Source organism: Tursiops truncatus, chromosome 11 (genome assembly GCF_011762595.2).
Source record: "Tursiops truncatus isolate mTurTru1 chromosome 11, mTurTru1.mat.Y, whole genome shotgun sequence".
In the NCBI taxonomy this organism is placed as follows: Eukaryota; Metazoa; Chordata; class Mammalia; order Artiodactyla; family Delphinidae; genus Tursiops; species Tursiops truncatus.
Window position 1 is genome coordinate 10,420,695 of NC_047044.1, and position 15,383 is coordinate 10,436,077.

The following is a 15,383-nucleotide window of genomic DNA, read 5'->3' on the forward strand; positions in this document are numbered from 1 at the left end:
GTGTTGACAGGTGGATTCTTAACCACTGCGCCACCAGGGAAGTCCAGTTCCATGATTTTTGAGAAACGTTTTTTAAAAATACCAATGTGTTGCAGGATCCCAGAAATTCTAGTTCAATTGTTTTGGGTGAGACCCGGCATTTCAAAATTTCTTTGCTTTTTTAATTACCCAGGGATTCTACTGTGAGGCCAGAGTGGAGAGGCACTGCGCTAGAGGCAGTCTGTCACCCGAGGACCCTGGAGCGGGAAGGAGACAGAGCAGCAGTAGCCAGTTGCCCAGGGCAGTGATGGGACCCAGCTGCCTAGGTCCCCACTTGGGGAGGTGGTCTGCCAACCTCTGAGAAGGTTCTGAAGACGTGTCTGACCCCCAGGAGCAACTGGATCTTCAGAGACCTGGGAAAAGCCACACCCTGTCACTCAGGCTCTGAGGCTGATATTTTCTGTGCCTCAGTGCCCTGGGCATTTGCTCCTGACCTTTGCATAGGTGGTCTCCTTTGCTTGGAATGTTCTTCCTTCTTCCCTTTTTTAGCTGGCCAGCTGCTGAAAGACTCCCCCTCAATATCACCTCCTCCAGGAAGCCTTCTTGGCCTTCACCCTACACACACACACACACACACACACACACACACACACCCCAGTCTGGGTTAATTGGCTTGCCCCAAGTGTGCTAACATGGGTTCCCAGTGCCATGACACTTGATTCTTTTTCTTTTTTTTGGCTTTGCCACGCGGCTTACGGGATCTCAGTTCTCCAACCAGGGCCTGAACCTGCGCACTCGGCAGTGAAAGCGTGGAGTCCTAACCACTGGACCATCAGGGAACCCCCATGACACTTGATTGTAATTGTCAGTTCTCCTGCCCGTCCGTTCCCAGGAGCTCCGAGGGCGTAGGGCTGAGTTGGGACCTAGCCCAGCGTCTGGCACAGAGCAGCCTCAGGGAATATTTGAGGACAGATCCATCCCTGCTCCACAGGGGAGCCTTCCCTGCCTTCTCCGGGAACAGAGAACACCACAGGTTGGGGGAAACAGCAAGCAGTCATCACTTATAGGGCACTTCTGTGTGCAAGGGCGGTACCTTGGTCTTTACAAGTGTGTCTCTTTTAATCCTCAAACCAACATTTCTGTGGTGGAAGTTGTTAAATGTTTTCACAGATGAAGGAGACTTCAAGAAGTTAAATAAATTGCTCAGGATGTGAGGGACTGATCCAGGCTCTGGAATCAGGCAGACCTGGGCCAGGTCCATGCCTCACTTGCCATGTGGCCTTGGTCATTTTCTGAGCTTCAGTCTCCTCACCTGTAAGAGGTAATGGGCTTTACTTCCCTGGAAGAGGATTAAATGGAAATCATGCATAGAAAAGCACGATGGGTAGCACAGAGTAAGTGCTAAAAATGTTGGCTGGTATTATTTCAGACAGGGAAAAAGAAAGGAGGCAAAGAATAGGTAATTTTTTCCCCGTTATCAAAGTGGCTTCTTTATTTCAAGAACAGAAAATAAAACTATCATTTGGGCAGCTGCTCCAGTTTTGTCCAAAATAATTTATTTACCAGCCTTACAAAAAAATATGTTGGCAAGAGAAAAATAAAAGTCCTGTAGGAGCAGGCGTCTCCTTCCTTCCGGCGGCTCCCCTGGGACCCTGCCAGAGAGTGGGGAGTTGGCTGAGGGGCGCCCCCAAGCCCAGGGTGGAGCCAAGAGTGAGAGGTCTGGAAGTGGAGGACTGTCCTGAGTCCTCCTTGCCGTGGGGGCCGACCCAGCGGACACCGAGGCACTTGTAGGCAAAGGCTGGAGGCCCTCACCCCCTTGGGAGGGGTGAGGGCTGTGTCCTAGGAGGACAAGGTGGGGAGGAGGGGATGCTGAGGGCTGTCGGGGAGAAGCCGCCAGCTCAGTCGGTCTCTGAGGCGAGGCTCCTGGGCCGGGGCTGAGGGGGGATAACCGGGGGAGTGGGGGCCCTGCCTGCAGCCTCAGGGGCCCCTCCCTCCTCTGCGGCCGCCCCCAGGTCCACATCGGCAGGTGCGCTCAGAGAGACTGGGACGAGGGAGGCTGGCCCTGGAGAAGCCGGGCTGGGGGAGGCTGGTGGGGGCCGGCTCTGGCGCCGGGCAGGTTGGGGGGCAGTGGGGGGCAACGGGGGTGGCACCGTGGGGGCCCGGAGGCTGCTGCCAACCAGACGGCGGGGCAGAGCCCGGGGGGTCGCAGGGCTGCCAGAGCCAGGGGGCGGGGGTGGGGCTGGAGGGGAGCCGCGGGCGCTGGAGACCTGGGGGGGCGGCATGGTGGGTCTGGCCGGCGCTGGGCGCTTGGCTGTGGAGGAAGGAGAGGGGCGGTTAGGCGTTCACACTGCCTGCGGCAAATCCCCCAGCTCGACGCCACCTTGGGATCTTCGAATCTGCTGTATCTGCCGTTCGCTCTGCCGGGAACAGTTTCCACGCTGGCTGCTCACCATTCGGGCCTCGGTCCACGTCTGTCCTCAGCTAGAGGGCCCCTCCCCCGCTCTGCCCCAGTTACTGGCATATTTTCCGGTCGTATTTTCTTCATGGGACTTCCTGCCCTCTGAAATGATCTCGTCAGTTTTAATTCTGCTCGATTATTGCTTGTCTCCCTGACTAGAATGTAAACTGAGTGAGGCCAGCTGACATCCAGCTGGCTAGCGCAGCGTGCGTGTTCAGTACAGAGCTTCTGAATAAAGAACTGCTGCCTGTTCCACCTGCCACCTGGGTCCTCCTCACTTCCTCTCAGAAGCCCACCAGAACTGCCCCACCCCAGCGCTCAGATGCCCCTGCACAGTCCATCCTCACAAGGCAGCCGAGGGGCTAGGTGGGGCAGGACATCTGGCCCCTGGTCCTAGCTCTGTCTCCACCCACTGGAGGGCCTGGGCAAATCACTTGCCCCCGGGAGCCTCAGTTTCTTCATCGGTGAGATAAGATGACAGCCTTGACCTCGCAGGGCTGACGTGAGGACCAGTGCAGGTGATGCTGTGACCGTCCTTTGACTTGTGCTCCGGTGAGCAAACATCCTGCTTGCACCCCATCCAGGAAAGGTGGCTAGAAGCCCCCTCCTGTAAGAAGGTCCCTGTGCGACCTGCCAGCTCCTGCTGGTCCAGAGGCTCCTGACGCTGCTCCACCTAGTCCCATCCAGGTGGAAAACTCTAGAGCCTCCTGGGCTGGGTGTCCCAAGTGTCCTAGTTACCCTGGCAGACTCTGCACCTGAACCCTCGGCCTCCTCACCTGCCTGGCTTTAGGCCACCTGAACAGGTGAACGCACCAAAGGGGCTCAGGAGGAGGCTACCAAACCACCACCACCACCACCACCACCACCCTCCTTCGCTGTCTTTTGAAGACCCCATCCTCCCTCTTCACTCTGTGATCCCTGGTCTTCTTGAGGGACTGAACTCCACCACCCCCAACACTCAATCGCTGACCTTTATCGAGCATTTATTGTGTGCTGGGTATGGGCCAGGCAGCACCGTTTAATTCTCCAAACAGCCCTACAAGGCAGGTGCAGTTATTGTCCCATTACACAGAGGAGGAAGCTGAGGCACAGACAGGTGAAGTCACCTGCCCAAGGTCACAGAGCTGGAATCTGAACCCAGAGTGTCCGGCAGCAAACCTGGGCCCTTAGCCACCCGGATTCCTGGTCTCCCTGGCTGTCTGAAAACATGGGACAGTCTGGGATTGCCCGGCCCCTTTCCCTGCCCACCCTCTGCCCCCCTTCTCCTCCCACAGCCAACTCACTCCTCCGAGCCATGTCCTCTGTTGGGGTCGCTGCCTCCAGGGAGCTCCTACTGACCTTGGGGGAGGCTGGTCTGGGGGGTGCCTCAGACTCTGCCCTGCGAGGGAAGGAGAGGGTCAGGGTCAGCCTTGGCCATCACCCAGAATCCTGGGGAGATTCCCAGCCAACAGGCTGAGTTTGGGTCCTCCCAGGAGTTGTTCTCCACCACTTTGTGGCTGGGCCTGGGATCTGATAAGATGCTTCTGGCATGGGCCAGAGTTTGTATCCATTGAGCCCTGGCTGCTGTGTGACACTGCGACAGTGTCTGAGGTCCCTCATGTGACCAAGATGTGGGGTAGAAAGCAGGGCCTCCCCGGTATCTCAGCTCTCAGCCTCCATGGGATCTTTACGGGATGTTCTGGCCACTAGAAGCCAGAGAACGGACGAGAAGCAGGGGAGGAGGCCAGGGCTCATTCCTGGCTCTGCTCCGTTGGCTACTCCTTGGGGAGGCCTTTCCTGAGCCCCCCTTGCCTGACTCCTGTTCCCTACTCGACCCCCCGACCCTGCTCTACTGTCCTTCGTAGCACACATCACCGCCTGACATTATACTGTGCCTTTATCAGTGTTCTGGTTGATTCTGTCTCCCCACTCCCTGGAATGCGAGCTCTAAGGGCAGCATTTGTCGGTCTTGCTCATCGGAGGAAATTCATGGTTTGGGCCCCAGCAGTCTGTGATAACTGATCAACACCCGCTGGGTACGGAGGCAACATGGCACCGTGTTAAACCTCCTGATTTAAAGGATCAAAGAGAAGACTGGAAGGTACAGAATTTACACATTCCAAAATGATCAGTTCCCTAGTTCCCTAAATCTCCAGGGTCTGAAACAGCGACTGGCACACAGTAGGTGCTCAGTAAAGAACCATATAACACAGAAGGGAACACATCAGAGGTTAAGAATATGCCTGTGAGGTCTCTATCCTACTCACTCCAAACTGGGAAACCTGGTATTTGGGATGAAAATATAATAATTATATTTCCTAAAATGCTACTGGACACCCTGAAAGATGGTGTCTCAGGCTAGGCATCTCAAGGCCAGGACAGGGGCCATTCATACCCATCAGTCCTTACCTTTCCTTGAGAGCCACTGAGGCTGGGGCAGGGGCCGGAGCCGGAGCTGGTACAGGGGCCGGGGTGGGTGTGGCAATCGATGGAAGCTCCTCGGAAGCCGGCCTGTCGCTGACCTTGTCCTGGGGTGCAGGCGCTGAGAACAGGCCTGACACGTTGAAGTTGATATCTGCAGACAGAAGGGAGCAGATCTGAACTTACAGAGCTTCCGCAGGCCTCCCCTCCTCAGCCCGTGTTGGGACCACTTTCCCTTTCTCCGGATGTTGTCTGGACCATGTTTCGCCTTCCCACTCCCAGGTGGGCCTCACAAGAATCCCACGAGGCAGGCATCATCATCCCCATTTTACAGATGAGAAACTGAGGCTCAGAGTGGAGGAGCCATTTCCTCCAGGCCTCGTGGTGAGTTTGCAGGGTTGCCAGGGACTGAAGCTGAGTCTGGAGGGCACCAAGCTGGGCAGATGAAGGCACAAAAAGGGACACGTTCACAAAGGCGGGAGCTTTACCTCCAGGGAAGAGGGTGTCTGCATTCTGTATCAGAGCCTCGACCATGCCCACCACCTGGATGGATGAGACGGAGGCTGCGTCCAGCTGGGCCAGGTCCCTGGGACGAAAAGAAAGTGAAAGTGAGTCATCATTTAGCAAAGCCTAGTGACCCCAACTCTCTGGCCCTGTGCTGGGCACTGGGGACACAAGGACCAGGTGAATAACAACCGCTCACATATCACAGCTCTTTACAGTTTACAAAACATTTCTCCGTTTATTATCTCATCTAACTCCCAAAGCAACATCCTCAATGTCTGTCTAGTTTCTCTCCCATTTACAGGTGAGGAAATGAAGGTCCAGAGTGACTTCCTAAGGCCCATCTCTGGAAGGTGGGGGGCGAGGGGGGGGCACGCTAGAATCAGATCTCTGGCTCCCAGCTCCCCGTAACAGGCCACCAAGCACCCCATTACTGCCTTTACCCAGAATGCCTATCTCCAAAGCCCCATGGGATCCATGATCCCTTTGGCTGCTCGTCACAGCAGCTTTGACAATTGCAGCTGCTCAACCTACTCCAAGGATGGGGACACTGAGGCCCAGGGGAAAAGTAAGCAGCAGATGTGGGGGGGGAGGGGACTGCCGCCTTCCCCCCAACCTGTGGCCACTCACCCTTCTTTCTCAGGGGGCCACAGCAGGTTGGGCCCCAGGACAATGGCGATGTTGCTGGGTGTCATCTTGTTCACCTCCTGCGCCTCGGCCAGCAGTGCCAGGAACTTCATCAGGTACCTGGGGCGTGGGAGGGGCACTTGGACCAGGGGCAGGGCATCTTGGGCCATGAACACCCATGGAGGCCCCCCAGGACCTGAGACTTCTCCAGCCTGGGATTGCCAAAGAGTGGCAGACACCACACAGGACATCGAGGAACATTTTTACTAGTTACATTAGCTGACCTACTGAACACCACCTACGTGTCAGGCACTAAGTTGAGAACCTCCCAGCCACCCTAGAGTAGGGACTGTTATGCTCCAAGTCTTCCACATGAGGGTGCTGAGAGTTAACTCTGTGCTGAGAGGCACAGAGAGTTAAATTGCTAGCCTAGGACCACATAGTGGCAGAGGTGGGATTTAAAGCCGGGTGGTGTGGCTTCAAGGTTCAAGGTATGTGTTCAGTTCGATGTCTAGCATAAAGAAAATACAGTTAATACATCAAAGTGGTATTTTCAGAAATATTGCTTAGGACAAGGATACCAGCCCACGGCCCTGAAGTGGCAGCTGGGCCTTGGCTGGGGGAGGCCTGGGTGTGGGCTGGGGGCTCACCTGAGGTTGCTGAGGTTCTCGCGGGGCAGGCGGCTGCACACCTCCTGGAGGGCCTCCAGCCGGGCTCCTGGCTCCTTCAGGCTGTGGACGGGGGAGAGACCTGGTGAGCCTGTCCTGGGTGGCCCCTCTGTAGGCTCATCCTCCCCAGCACCTGCCCCCCACCATCCTCACCTGGCTGCCCTCATCCAGTCATCATAGAGGTCAAAGGTCATCAGGGGCTCCGGCAGCTCCCGCAGGTAGGACTTGAGGGCACCTGGAGTGGTGGCGGGGGCTCAGATGCAGCCCTCTAAGCCCCCAACTTTACCCCCAGGCCTCAGCTCTCTCCATGTTAGGAACCTTTAGCTCTTGTTCACACTAACATGTCTAGGTCTGATCACTTCTTTGGGCCACGGGCCCTTTTGAGAAAATGATGAAGCCTAGTGATGTTGTCCGCAGAAAAACATACACACGTTTCGGGGGGCTCACCATGGACCTCAACATTAAGGACTCCTGTGTCTCCTCAGATTATCAGGCCTTAAGCCAAACTATCACGGGATCATTTCAGGCAGCTTCAGGGAAGGGATTTGGGGGGAAGGCTCTCCACCCAGGGCTCCTCAGAGCAGGTACCTGCCACAGCGTGGGGGTCAGAGCAGAACTCCTGCAGGCTGCAGGGGTCCGAGGCCATTGTCTGCTTGAGGCGCTTCAGCACCGAGGCCCCGGCGGCCAGACGGAAGAGGCCCTGAGGTGCGAGAGGGGGAAGGTGGGGATCACAGAGGGGTGAGCGGGGCAGGACACCCCGGTTGGGAGGCCCTGGCCCACTCATGGCCTGGAGTAGGCCTCGGGGGCCCACTGGGCTGGTGGGCGGAGTGAACACCACCATATTCGTGGTTCCTCTCGACCCTTAAGGTCTAAGATTCTGAGCAAAAGGGGAAGTCTAGGGGCTTCCCTGGTGGCGCAGTGGTTGGGAGTCCGCCTGCCGATGCAGGGGACGTGAGTTCGTGCCCCGGTCCGGAAAGATCCCACATGTCGCGGAGCGGCTGGGCCCGTGAGCCATGGCCGCTGAGCCTGCGCGTCCGGAGCCTGTGCTCCGCAACGGGAGAGGCCACAACAGTGAGAGGCCCGCGTACCACAAAAAAAAAAAAACAAAAAAAAAACCGGGAAGTCTGGGAGGAGCTCAGAAAAGTCGTGGGGAGACAGGAGTCTGGTTAGGACTGAAAGGGAGATAGGAGGCCCAGCAGGACTGTCCTGAAGCCTAGGTCTGCCTTTGGGTGCGGTCCACCTCCTAAGGGTCTGTCCTTAGGAAAGCAGCCGATACACTGGCACGACCGAGGTGCAAAGGACGGACGAGGGCAGCGTGTGGCTGTGACTCACGTGGAGTCTCCGGCTTCCCCGCCACTTTCTCACCTGCTGGGCACGTCTACCCACTGGCCTCTGCCTCCCCCTTGCAAAATGGAGCCAATGAGGGCTCCCACCAAGGGTTATTGGGATAATCCAATGGAACAAGGAACGCAAAGGGCTGATGGCACAGTGCCCGGCCCACGTGAGCATCGTTAAGTGGGAGGTGGTATCAGTTCAGCAGCAGGCGGCCACGCCTTCTCCCGGCACCTGTACGCTAATGGTGGTGAGATTACAGGTCCCAGCGACGGGCAGCGTGTGGGAGGTGTGGGACCGAGTGAGGGCCCTGGTGTTCCTTCCCCACCCACTCCAGTGAGCCCCACCTCTTCTTTCATGCCCTCAGAAAGCAGCATCATGACGCAGGCCTCGATGGGCAGGGCGATGTCCCGGCCCAGCTCTCGCAGGTGGGTTCCCAGAGGCACCCCATACACCCTGGAGAAGGGGGCGGCCATCATCGAGGGGGAGGGGTCTGCAGGGACGAGACAGATCAGCGGCCCAGGGTCTTCCCACCTCTGAGCATCGAGGTCAGGGCAGACAGGGGCATCCCCAGACGTTCTCAAGGGGCTCCCACCTCCCTCCTGACCACCCATGCCACACATCCTGAAATTATCCAACACATCTCTTGAATCTGCCCACCTCCACTGCCCCCACTCCAGTCCCGGACACAGTCACCTCCCTCCTGCCTCCTAACAGGGTTCCAGTCCTGCCCCTTCATTCCATCCTCCACGCAGCCAGAGCAATCTCTTCATCGCAAATCTAATTGAGCGCTCCCCTGCTCAGAACGCATCTCTGGCTCCCTGCTGCCTTTTGTGATGGAGTGCAAGCTTCTTAACGTGCCCCAAGCAGGGTGGGGGTCAGGGGTGGGGGTCGGGGCCTGCCTGTGTCCCCACCTGTTTGGCTGTGGTTCTCCCTCAGCTCAGCCAGGGCCGTGTCCAGCGAGCTCAGAGACTTGCGATGGTAATCGGCCTGAATCTCCATGAGCTATGGGGACAAGGGGGCACCCCCGGGGGGAAGTGAGGGAAGCTGAGCCTCCCCCAGGGGCCACAAACGCAGACCCCTCCCTCCCACCATCTCGCAGGGGGTCTCAGTGGCCCCGGAGCTCCGGGTGGCAGGAGCCTGGTCTTGGACTCACGTGGATAAAGTGGTTGGCATAGGTGTCCTCCTTGGTGGCAAAGTGGTACAGATCGGCTAAGTACTCGTCCTTGGGGACAGAGAGGGGAGGGCTTATACCAGCGAGGCTGGGGCCCAGCGGGGAAGCTTGGAGGGGACAGCAACTTGCCCAAGCTGTACGGGGAGGGTCACAACCAGCTCTCCTCTCTCTGCTTACGGTTTGCTCCTGGGGCCAGCCCGCAGGGACCCCTTTGAACTCTTGGGGGGCTTTTACAGCTTCTAGTCCTCTTCTCTGTGTCCCTATATCCTCAGCACAGTGCCTTGTGTTACTCACCCCTCATTTGTTCACCCACCCTTCATTCATTCATTCACTCACTTAGCAAACGCACTGAGACTCCGGTGAACAGGCGTCTCTCCCTCTCAGGTGTTATGCGTATGGTATAGACAGAAGTGGCTACAAGGTGATGGCTAAGTACACAGCCCTTGGAGCCTGACAGCCTGGGTTCAAATCCCGGCTCTGCTGCTTCCTAGCTATGTGGCCTGGGGCAAGTCACGTCACCTCTCTGAGCCTCAGTTTTGCCATCTGAGAAATGGGGACAGCACCCACCCGTGCCACCACCACACATGCAGGAAGCCCAAGTGCCCCTCACCTTGCACTGCTCCACCTTCCTCTTCAGCTCCTCCTCCTCGTCCTTCAGCATCTCCACCTTGTTGGCTGTGGTGGTGTAACTGCCCGGGCCGCCGCCCAGGCCCTGGCCACTGCCTGAGTTCTTAGCTGCCTGACTGAGCCTGGGGAGAATCCCAAGGTGGGGTGGTTACGTCCCCATCGCATGTCCAGAGCCAAGGGCCCCTCTACAGGCCTGACCACATAGGGTTCCGGAATTTATAGATGCGAATCCCAGAGCTGAACTGGCGTTGGGTCTCTGCCCACCCTGGGCAGAGTGCTCTGGCGCAGCCCCTGGTGGTGGGCTTGGTGATCATGGCCACGCACCTCCAGAGTGGAGGGTGGGGCCCCTGCCGCCATCCAGGGACCTTGGAGGATTGTTTATGGCTATCCCGGGCTTTTGGGTACCCCAGCTGGCACAAGCACATGCACATACGCGCACAGAGGCACCCTCACATGCACTGTCCCCATATGTCTTCTTAAGGACCAGGCGTGTGCACAAGGACACACACTGTACTCAGTGGGCCCTGCAGCGTCCTCCTGGTGGGGGAAGGGCCTCGAAGCTCTGTGGCCACATCCGTAGGCTGAAGCAGGAGTGAACCTCACCTAGAGGCTGTGGCTCCCACCTGCTCTTGAGTGTGTTCCAGTCAGACACCAGCTTCTGCAGGCTCTTCTTGTGCTTGAGGATGGCTGGCAGCTCCTCCTGGGGGCGGGCACAGGAAGGGTTCAGCGGGCTGCGGAGGTGGGAGCTGGAGGCTGGGGACGCTGGGGGCAGAGGGAGGGGGCAGGGTCACCTCACTCAGCCTGTTGAGCGGCTGCAGGACGTCCCGCTCCAGGGTCATCTCAAACTCAGCCAGGATGCGAGCAAGCTGGTTCTGAATGGCACAGCTCATCTCCAAGGCCTTCCTGTGGACACAGCACCCAGTGGGCCCGGGCTCCCACAGCCCCTCACCCCCCTCTGGAGAGACTGGGCAGGGTCACCTCCTCCCTCCCCATCACCCCCTATCTCTTCTGTCTCTCCTTCGTCTTCACTGAGCCCAACGCCCTTGCAGGCCTGGCCACCCTCACTGACCTGGACACTGTTCCCAGCCCAGACACTCTTCCCAGCCTGGTCATCCTTCCACCGTGGATGCCCTCCCTGACTGGGACCCTCTCCTGACCCAGATCCCTCCTTGGCATCTCCAGGTGAGGGCCAAGGTCCCTGTCCGTGCTCACCCCATGCTGGAATCGGGGTCCAGCTCCTTGAAGCTCTCGGCCATCGTGGTGGACAGAGCCATGAGGGGAAGCTTCTTCTGCAGGGAAGGGCAGGGCCGGCTGTGAGCGTGAGCGCGTGCGCTCGCCCACTGGGTTGCTTCCACGCCCCTGCCTGAGCACATGGTGAGTCTCCTAGGGGCAGAATCCCCAGCAAGGCCCTGGGCGTGGACAGGGGAGGCGGGAACCCAGGAGGGCCACGGACACAGGTGACAGTAGAAGCAGGAAGATGACAAGGCACGGTGGAGGTGACAGCTCCCCGTAACCATGTACAGAGCCCCCACCCATCTGAGGCCCCCCTGCCCCCTCCCAGAAGCCACACGATTGGGCAGGAAGGAGTCATGGACCAAGTCCCATCACTGAATGGAAAACTAAAAACAGAGGGCATGGAGCTTGTCCCAGTTCACAGTTAGAGGGAGGGCGGAGGAGCCAGGAACACAACCTCAGAGTGGGCCCTCTCCCCTGCCGCAGGGCATCTGTGGCTGACCTAGCCCCTGCGGAGCTCAAAACCCTCCACGGTTCCCTATTGCTCTGGCCACACGGAACTGTTGCCCAGTTACAAGTTTGCCCCCCCACATTCCTACCTAGCGTTGTACAGAGCACCAGCTTAGGTCAGGGAGACCAGAATTCGAATCTCAGTTTTGCCACTTACTAGCTGTGTGACCTTGAGTGGGTCACTTTACCTCTCTGTCTCTGTTTCCTTCTCGGTACACGGTGCTAATAAGGGCAGCCTCCTCCTAAGGTTGTTTTCACAGTAAGTGAGGCAATGCATGGAGATATCCTAGTAACAGACTAGCAGTAATCAGTCCGTAAATACTGGCTACTGGTTAAGACCAGTGAGTAACACTCAAAATCCAGCTCAAATGCCACTTCTTTCAGGAAGCCCTCACAGACTGCCCAGTTGTGAGCACCTGCTCTGGGTGCTGATTGGACAGAGAGGTTCAGGTGCTGTCAGAAGCCTGGCTGTGGCTCAGAAGATTGGTGCAGGCGGGCGGCGTCAAGAAGGGGATGGGGAAGAAATAGGACCTCATGAGTGGGGTGCCGGAGGAGCCTTGGGACAGAGCAGTCTCCACCCCCTTGGTGCCAGAGACTCAGACTAGTGGGGAGACCCCAGCCCCGACCCCGCTGCCCCACTGGACAGAGGTGTCCTGCCCAGGCCCCTCCTCCCTGGGACCCCCACTCACCACCCGCTTGTCCATGTCCGCCCCGCTCTGGCCCTGCAGACAGGCCTGCAGCCGTTTGTGGACATTGTGGGCTGCTCGCTTGGCCGGCTCCAGTCGCTGCTCCACCTGGGAGGGGGTCCAGGGGTTATGGATCGTGGGGGGCTGTTGTCCCCCATGCCCCACTGTCCTGTTCTCCCCCAGAGCAGGAACTACCTTTTTCTTCCCTCCTCCTGGGGACCCCATTGCCAACAGCATTGGAATGACTCAACTCAGGCCCCCAACTGGCATCCCTGCCTGGCCCTCTGCTGACAGCCTGCATGGGCCTGCCCTGCCACCCGCTGCCGGCCCAGGCACATACCTGCTGCAGGTCCTCCCCCAGGAACTCGGCAGTCTCCGGGGTGCTGCAGGGGGAGACAGCTTCTGCTGAGCTGGCCCAGGTTAGGAAACCCCCACCTCCTCCTGCCCCCCCACTGCAAACAGGGCACCTGAACCCCAGATGCTTCCAGTGCCCCTCCCAGTCAGGCCGCCCTGGGTGGCCCGCCTGCCTCATCCCCGTCGGAACACATTCCATGGGGGCGGGAATAGGATACCGGGCTTTTTCCTCCTCCACCCAGGGCTGTGTCCCCAGAGAGGGCGGACGAAACCGAAGCGGGGACCGGGGGCGCCTCTCTCTTCTGCTGACCTGGGGAGAGGAGGCCCGGGCTGCCCCAAGAACAGGAAGTGTGCGAGCTCAGACTCCTGGGCTGTTGGTTACAAAGGGCTCTGGACTGTGGTGGTGGGCAGGTCCTGGGCCCCTGCCCGGGGACACGTGGGGACAGGCTCCGAGCAAGTCGGCCTGCCTGCCCACGCTCATATAGGCATCTGTGCCAGTGTGTGACTACAGCAGGTCTGTGGACACCCAGTCCGCTCCCCTGAGCCCAGAGAATGAGAAACTCCCAGCGCAGGGGGAAGAGGAGAGAAGACAGGCCCTGGGAGCTCCCCAAATTTCCGCCCTCCACACCACCAGCTCAGGGACTGTGGTGGGAATGTGGGGATGTTTCCACCTGAGGCTGAGAAAAGCAGAAGCAAGACAGAGAAGCAAGGACGCTTCTGGGCTGGAGGACGGCGGGAAGAGGCGCAGGGCAGGGCAGGGGGGCCCCTCCTCCCATCACTGCCAGGACCCTATCTCTGCTGCTCCCCCAAGGTCTGGGGCCCTGACCATCTCTCCCCCGCAGGCAACCAGAGATGGTTAACAGTTCCCTCTTGTACAGAGGGGACAAGTGAGGCCAGGGAGGACCGTCCACTCAGGGGCTCATGGAGACAGAGAAGACCCAGCATCCTTGATCCTCCACCCACCCTCCAGTCAGGGGTAGGGGTGCCCCTTCCCCCAAAGGCCAGCGCCTGCCCCTCCTGCTCTGGCTAGGAGAGGGGATGGCATTCAGAGGGAAGAAAAGAGGTGGCCAGTCAGAGGTGGCTGTCCAGCTGTCCTCAGTCTCCCCCCGACCTCCCACCTCCTCTAGGGTCCTGCCGGGTGGGAATGGGACTGGAAGGGAAGGGGTTGACACTCACCGTCCCAAGCTGCCCGTGTGGGCCAGCTGCCGCATGCGATGCAGCTGCCTCTTCATCATCTTGGGGGCGGGCTGGGGGCTGCGGGGTCACGGTGGGGGTCGAGGGCCCGGCAGCCCCCGGCCCAGCCTGCCTCTGCCCGCGGCGCCTCTCTCGCCCCGGGTGGGTGGGCGGCGCTCTCCGCTTCCTGGGCCAGCCGCGCTCTCGCTGCAGCTCACTCTCTCCTCCCCCGCTGGCGACTCCGCCCCCGGCCCCCAGGTCACTCCTCTCTCCAAGTTCGTTTTCTCGCTCCTTCGCGTCTTCCGGGCCCCCCAAGGGCGCCCCCCCTACGGTCCCGGCGAGTGTGGGTCCGCCGGCCGCCTGGAGATCCACAGGTTGTGCGTGCGGCCCCTCCTCCCCGCTCCTCCCCGCCCAGCCCCGGTGGCGGGAAGCAGGTAAGCCCGTTCCTGCCACCGCGCCTGCCCGGCTTCCTGGGTTCCTGCCCCACCCTCCGGCCTGCAAGCCCTGGGTATAAATAACCTTGGCACCCTCTTAAAGGGAAAACAGCGTTCCATGTTTAGGAGGCAGCGGCCAAGGACAGGCCCATCTAGGCCTCCCAAAGGATGCTGTCCTAGACTCCCTTCCGGAAGGACCTCCTGGCCACCTTGAGCTAAAGGTCAACCCCTGCTCCTCTGCTGGAAGATGGGCTGGAGGCTTTGGCTTCCTGGGGCCACGCTGCTGCAGCGTGCCCTTGGACAAGTCCCTGGAACTCTGGACTCACTGTCTCTCATGGCCTGTGGGTCAGCTGTCCTGACGCTGCCCACCTGGAAGAGTGGATAAGACACTCCTGCCTGCTCCTCCAGTGCTCCCATCGCCCTTTTCACGGGGGTCCCCACCACCCTCCAGCCACAGCGAAACCTCCCAGAGCAGTTCCCTGACACCCTGCCGTCTTCTAGCCCCAGCCACGAGTTTCCGCTGTCTGTGAAATCCCTTCCCCGGCAGACTTCCTCAGTCCCTGCACTAACTTCTTGTAAGGCAAGGACGTGGATACCTCCCCAAACTCGGTACTGTAGCAATTTCTTGGGCTCTCCACCCAGAACACACTGGGACATACAGCAGATGCTCTGTAACTGCTAGTTAATGCAAGATGAGAGCCTTTGGCAAGCAGTAGGCTCTTCTTAGTCTGAACCCCTGCACCCCTTGGGCATCAGGAGCTGGGGGGGGGGAGAGGGAGGGGCCTGGGGTAGGGTCGTAGCACGCCTACTGCGCTTTGCCTTGTTGGAGTTTCAGTTCAGTTTGAGGGTTACTTGAGCACCTACTGTGTGTGGGTGGGCAGACTGGGCACTTCTGAGGGCAGGACCTCCACGTCAGACATCTCAGTGTGCCCCGGGCCCAACATGGGCCTGGCACACAATGGGCACGTACTGGACACTGGCCACCCCTCCAACTCTCCAAAGGGAGAGCCAGGCAGACCCTGGTGGGATGGGGAGGGGCTGCAAAGGGAACCCGAGTGTGGAATCCTGGCCGGAAGTTGGGAGGCTCCTGGATCAAAGGCTCAGGCCAGGATGAGGGGATTGATCCCAGGCTAGGTTTCCTTGCCCACTTCCCCTTCTCCCAGCTGGAAGGCCCCTGGAGGGGGGATTCTAGGGTGGCCAGGGCTTGAGGAATGCCTCGATGGA

General features: G+C 59.3%; 1 protein-coding gene across 4 annotated transcripts; it reads right to left on the reverse strand.

Moving 5' to 3' along the window:
- Positions 1–1,439: 1,439 nt before the first annotated feature.
- On the reverse strand, positions 1,440–14,129 carry SH3BP1 (SH3 domain binding protein 1). 4 transcript variants are annotated; one of them, XM_033866095.2, is made up of 18 exons: positions 13,729–14,126; positions 12,539–12,581; positions 12,202–12,306; positions 10,982–11,058; positions 10,561–10,672; positions 10,393–10,469; positions 9,753–9,891; positions 9,125–9,193; positions 8,883–8,973; positions 8,316–8,461; positions 7,225–7,336; positions 6,790–6,871; positions 6,619–6,699; positions 5,972–6,088; positions 5,326–5,423; positions 4,826–4,991; positions 3,710–3,815; positions 1,440–1,623 (listed from the first exon to the last, which is right to left on the reverse strand). In XM_033866095.2, exons 1-18 carry the CDS (start codon positions 13,785–13,787, stop codon positions 1,498–1,500), a joined length of 1,806 nt encoding a protein of 601 aa, XP_033721986.1. In that variant the 5' UTR covers positions 13,788–14,126; the 3' UTR covers positions 1,440–1,497. The 4 variants fall into 4 exon arrangements, with proteins under 4 accessions (XP_033721986.1, XP_033721983.1, XP_033721984.1 ...); XM_033866092.2 differs by lacking the exon at positions 1,440–1,623 and adding an exon at positions 1,680–2,290 and having other exon boundaries at positions 3,721–3,815; positions 13,729–14,127; XM_033866094.2 differs by lacking the exon at positions 1,440–1,623 and adding an exon at positions 2,171–3,636 and having other exon boundaries at positions 3,721–3,815; positions 13,729–14,125.
- Between the last annotated feature and the right edge of the window lie 1,254 nt (positions 14,130–15,383).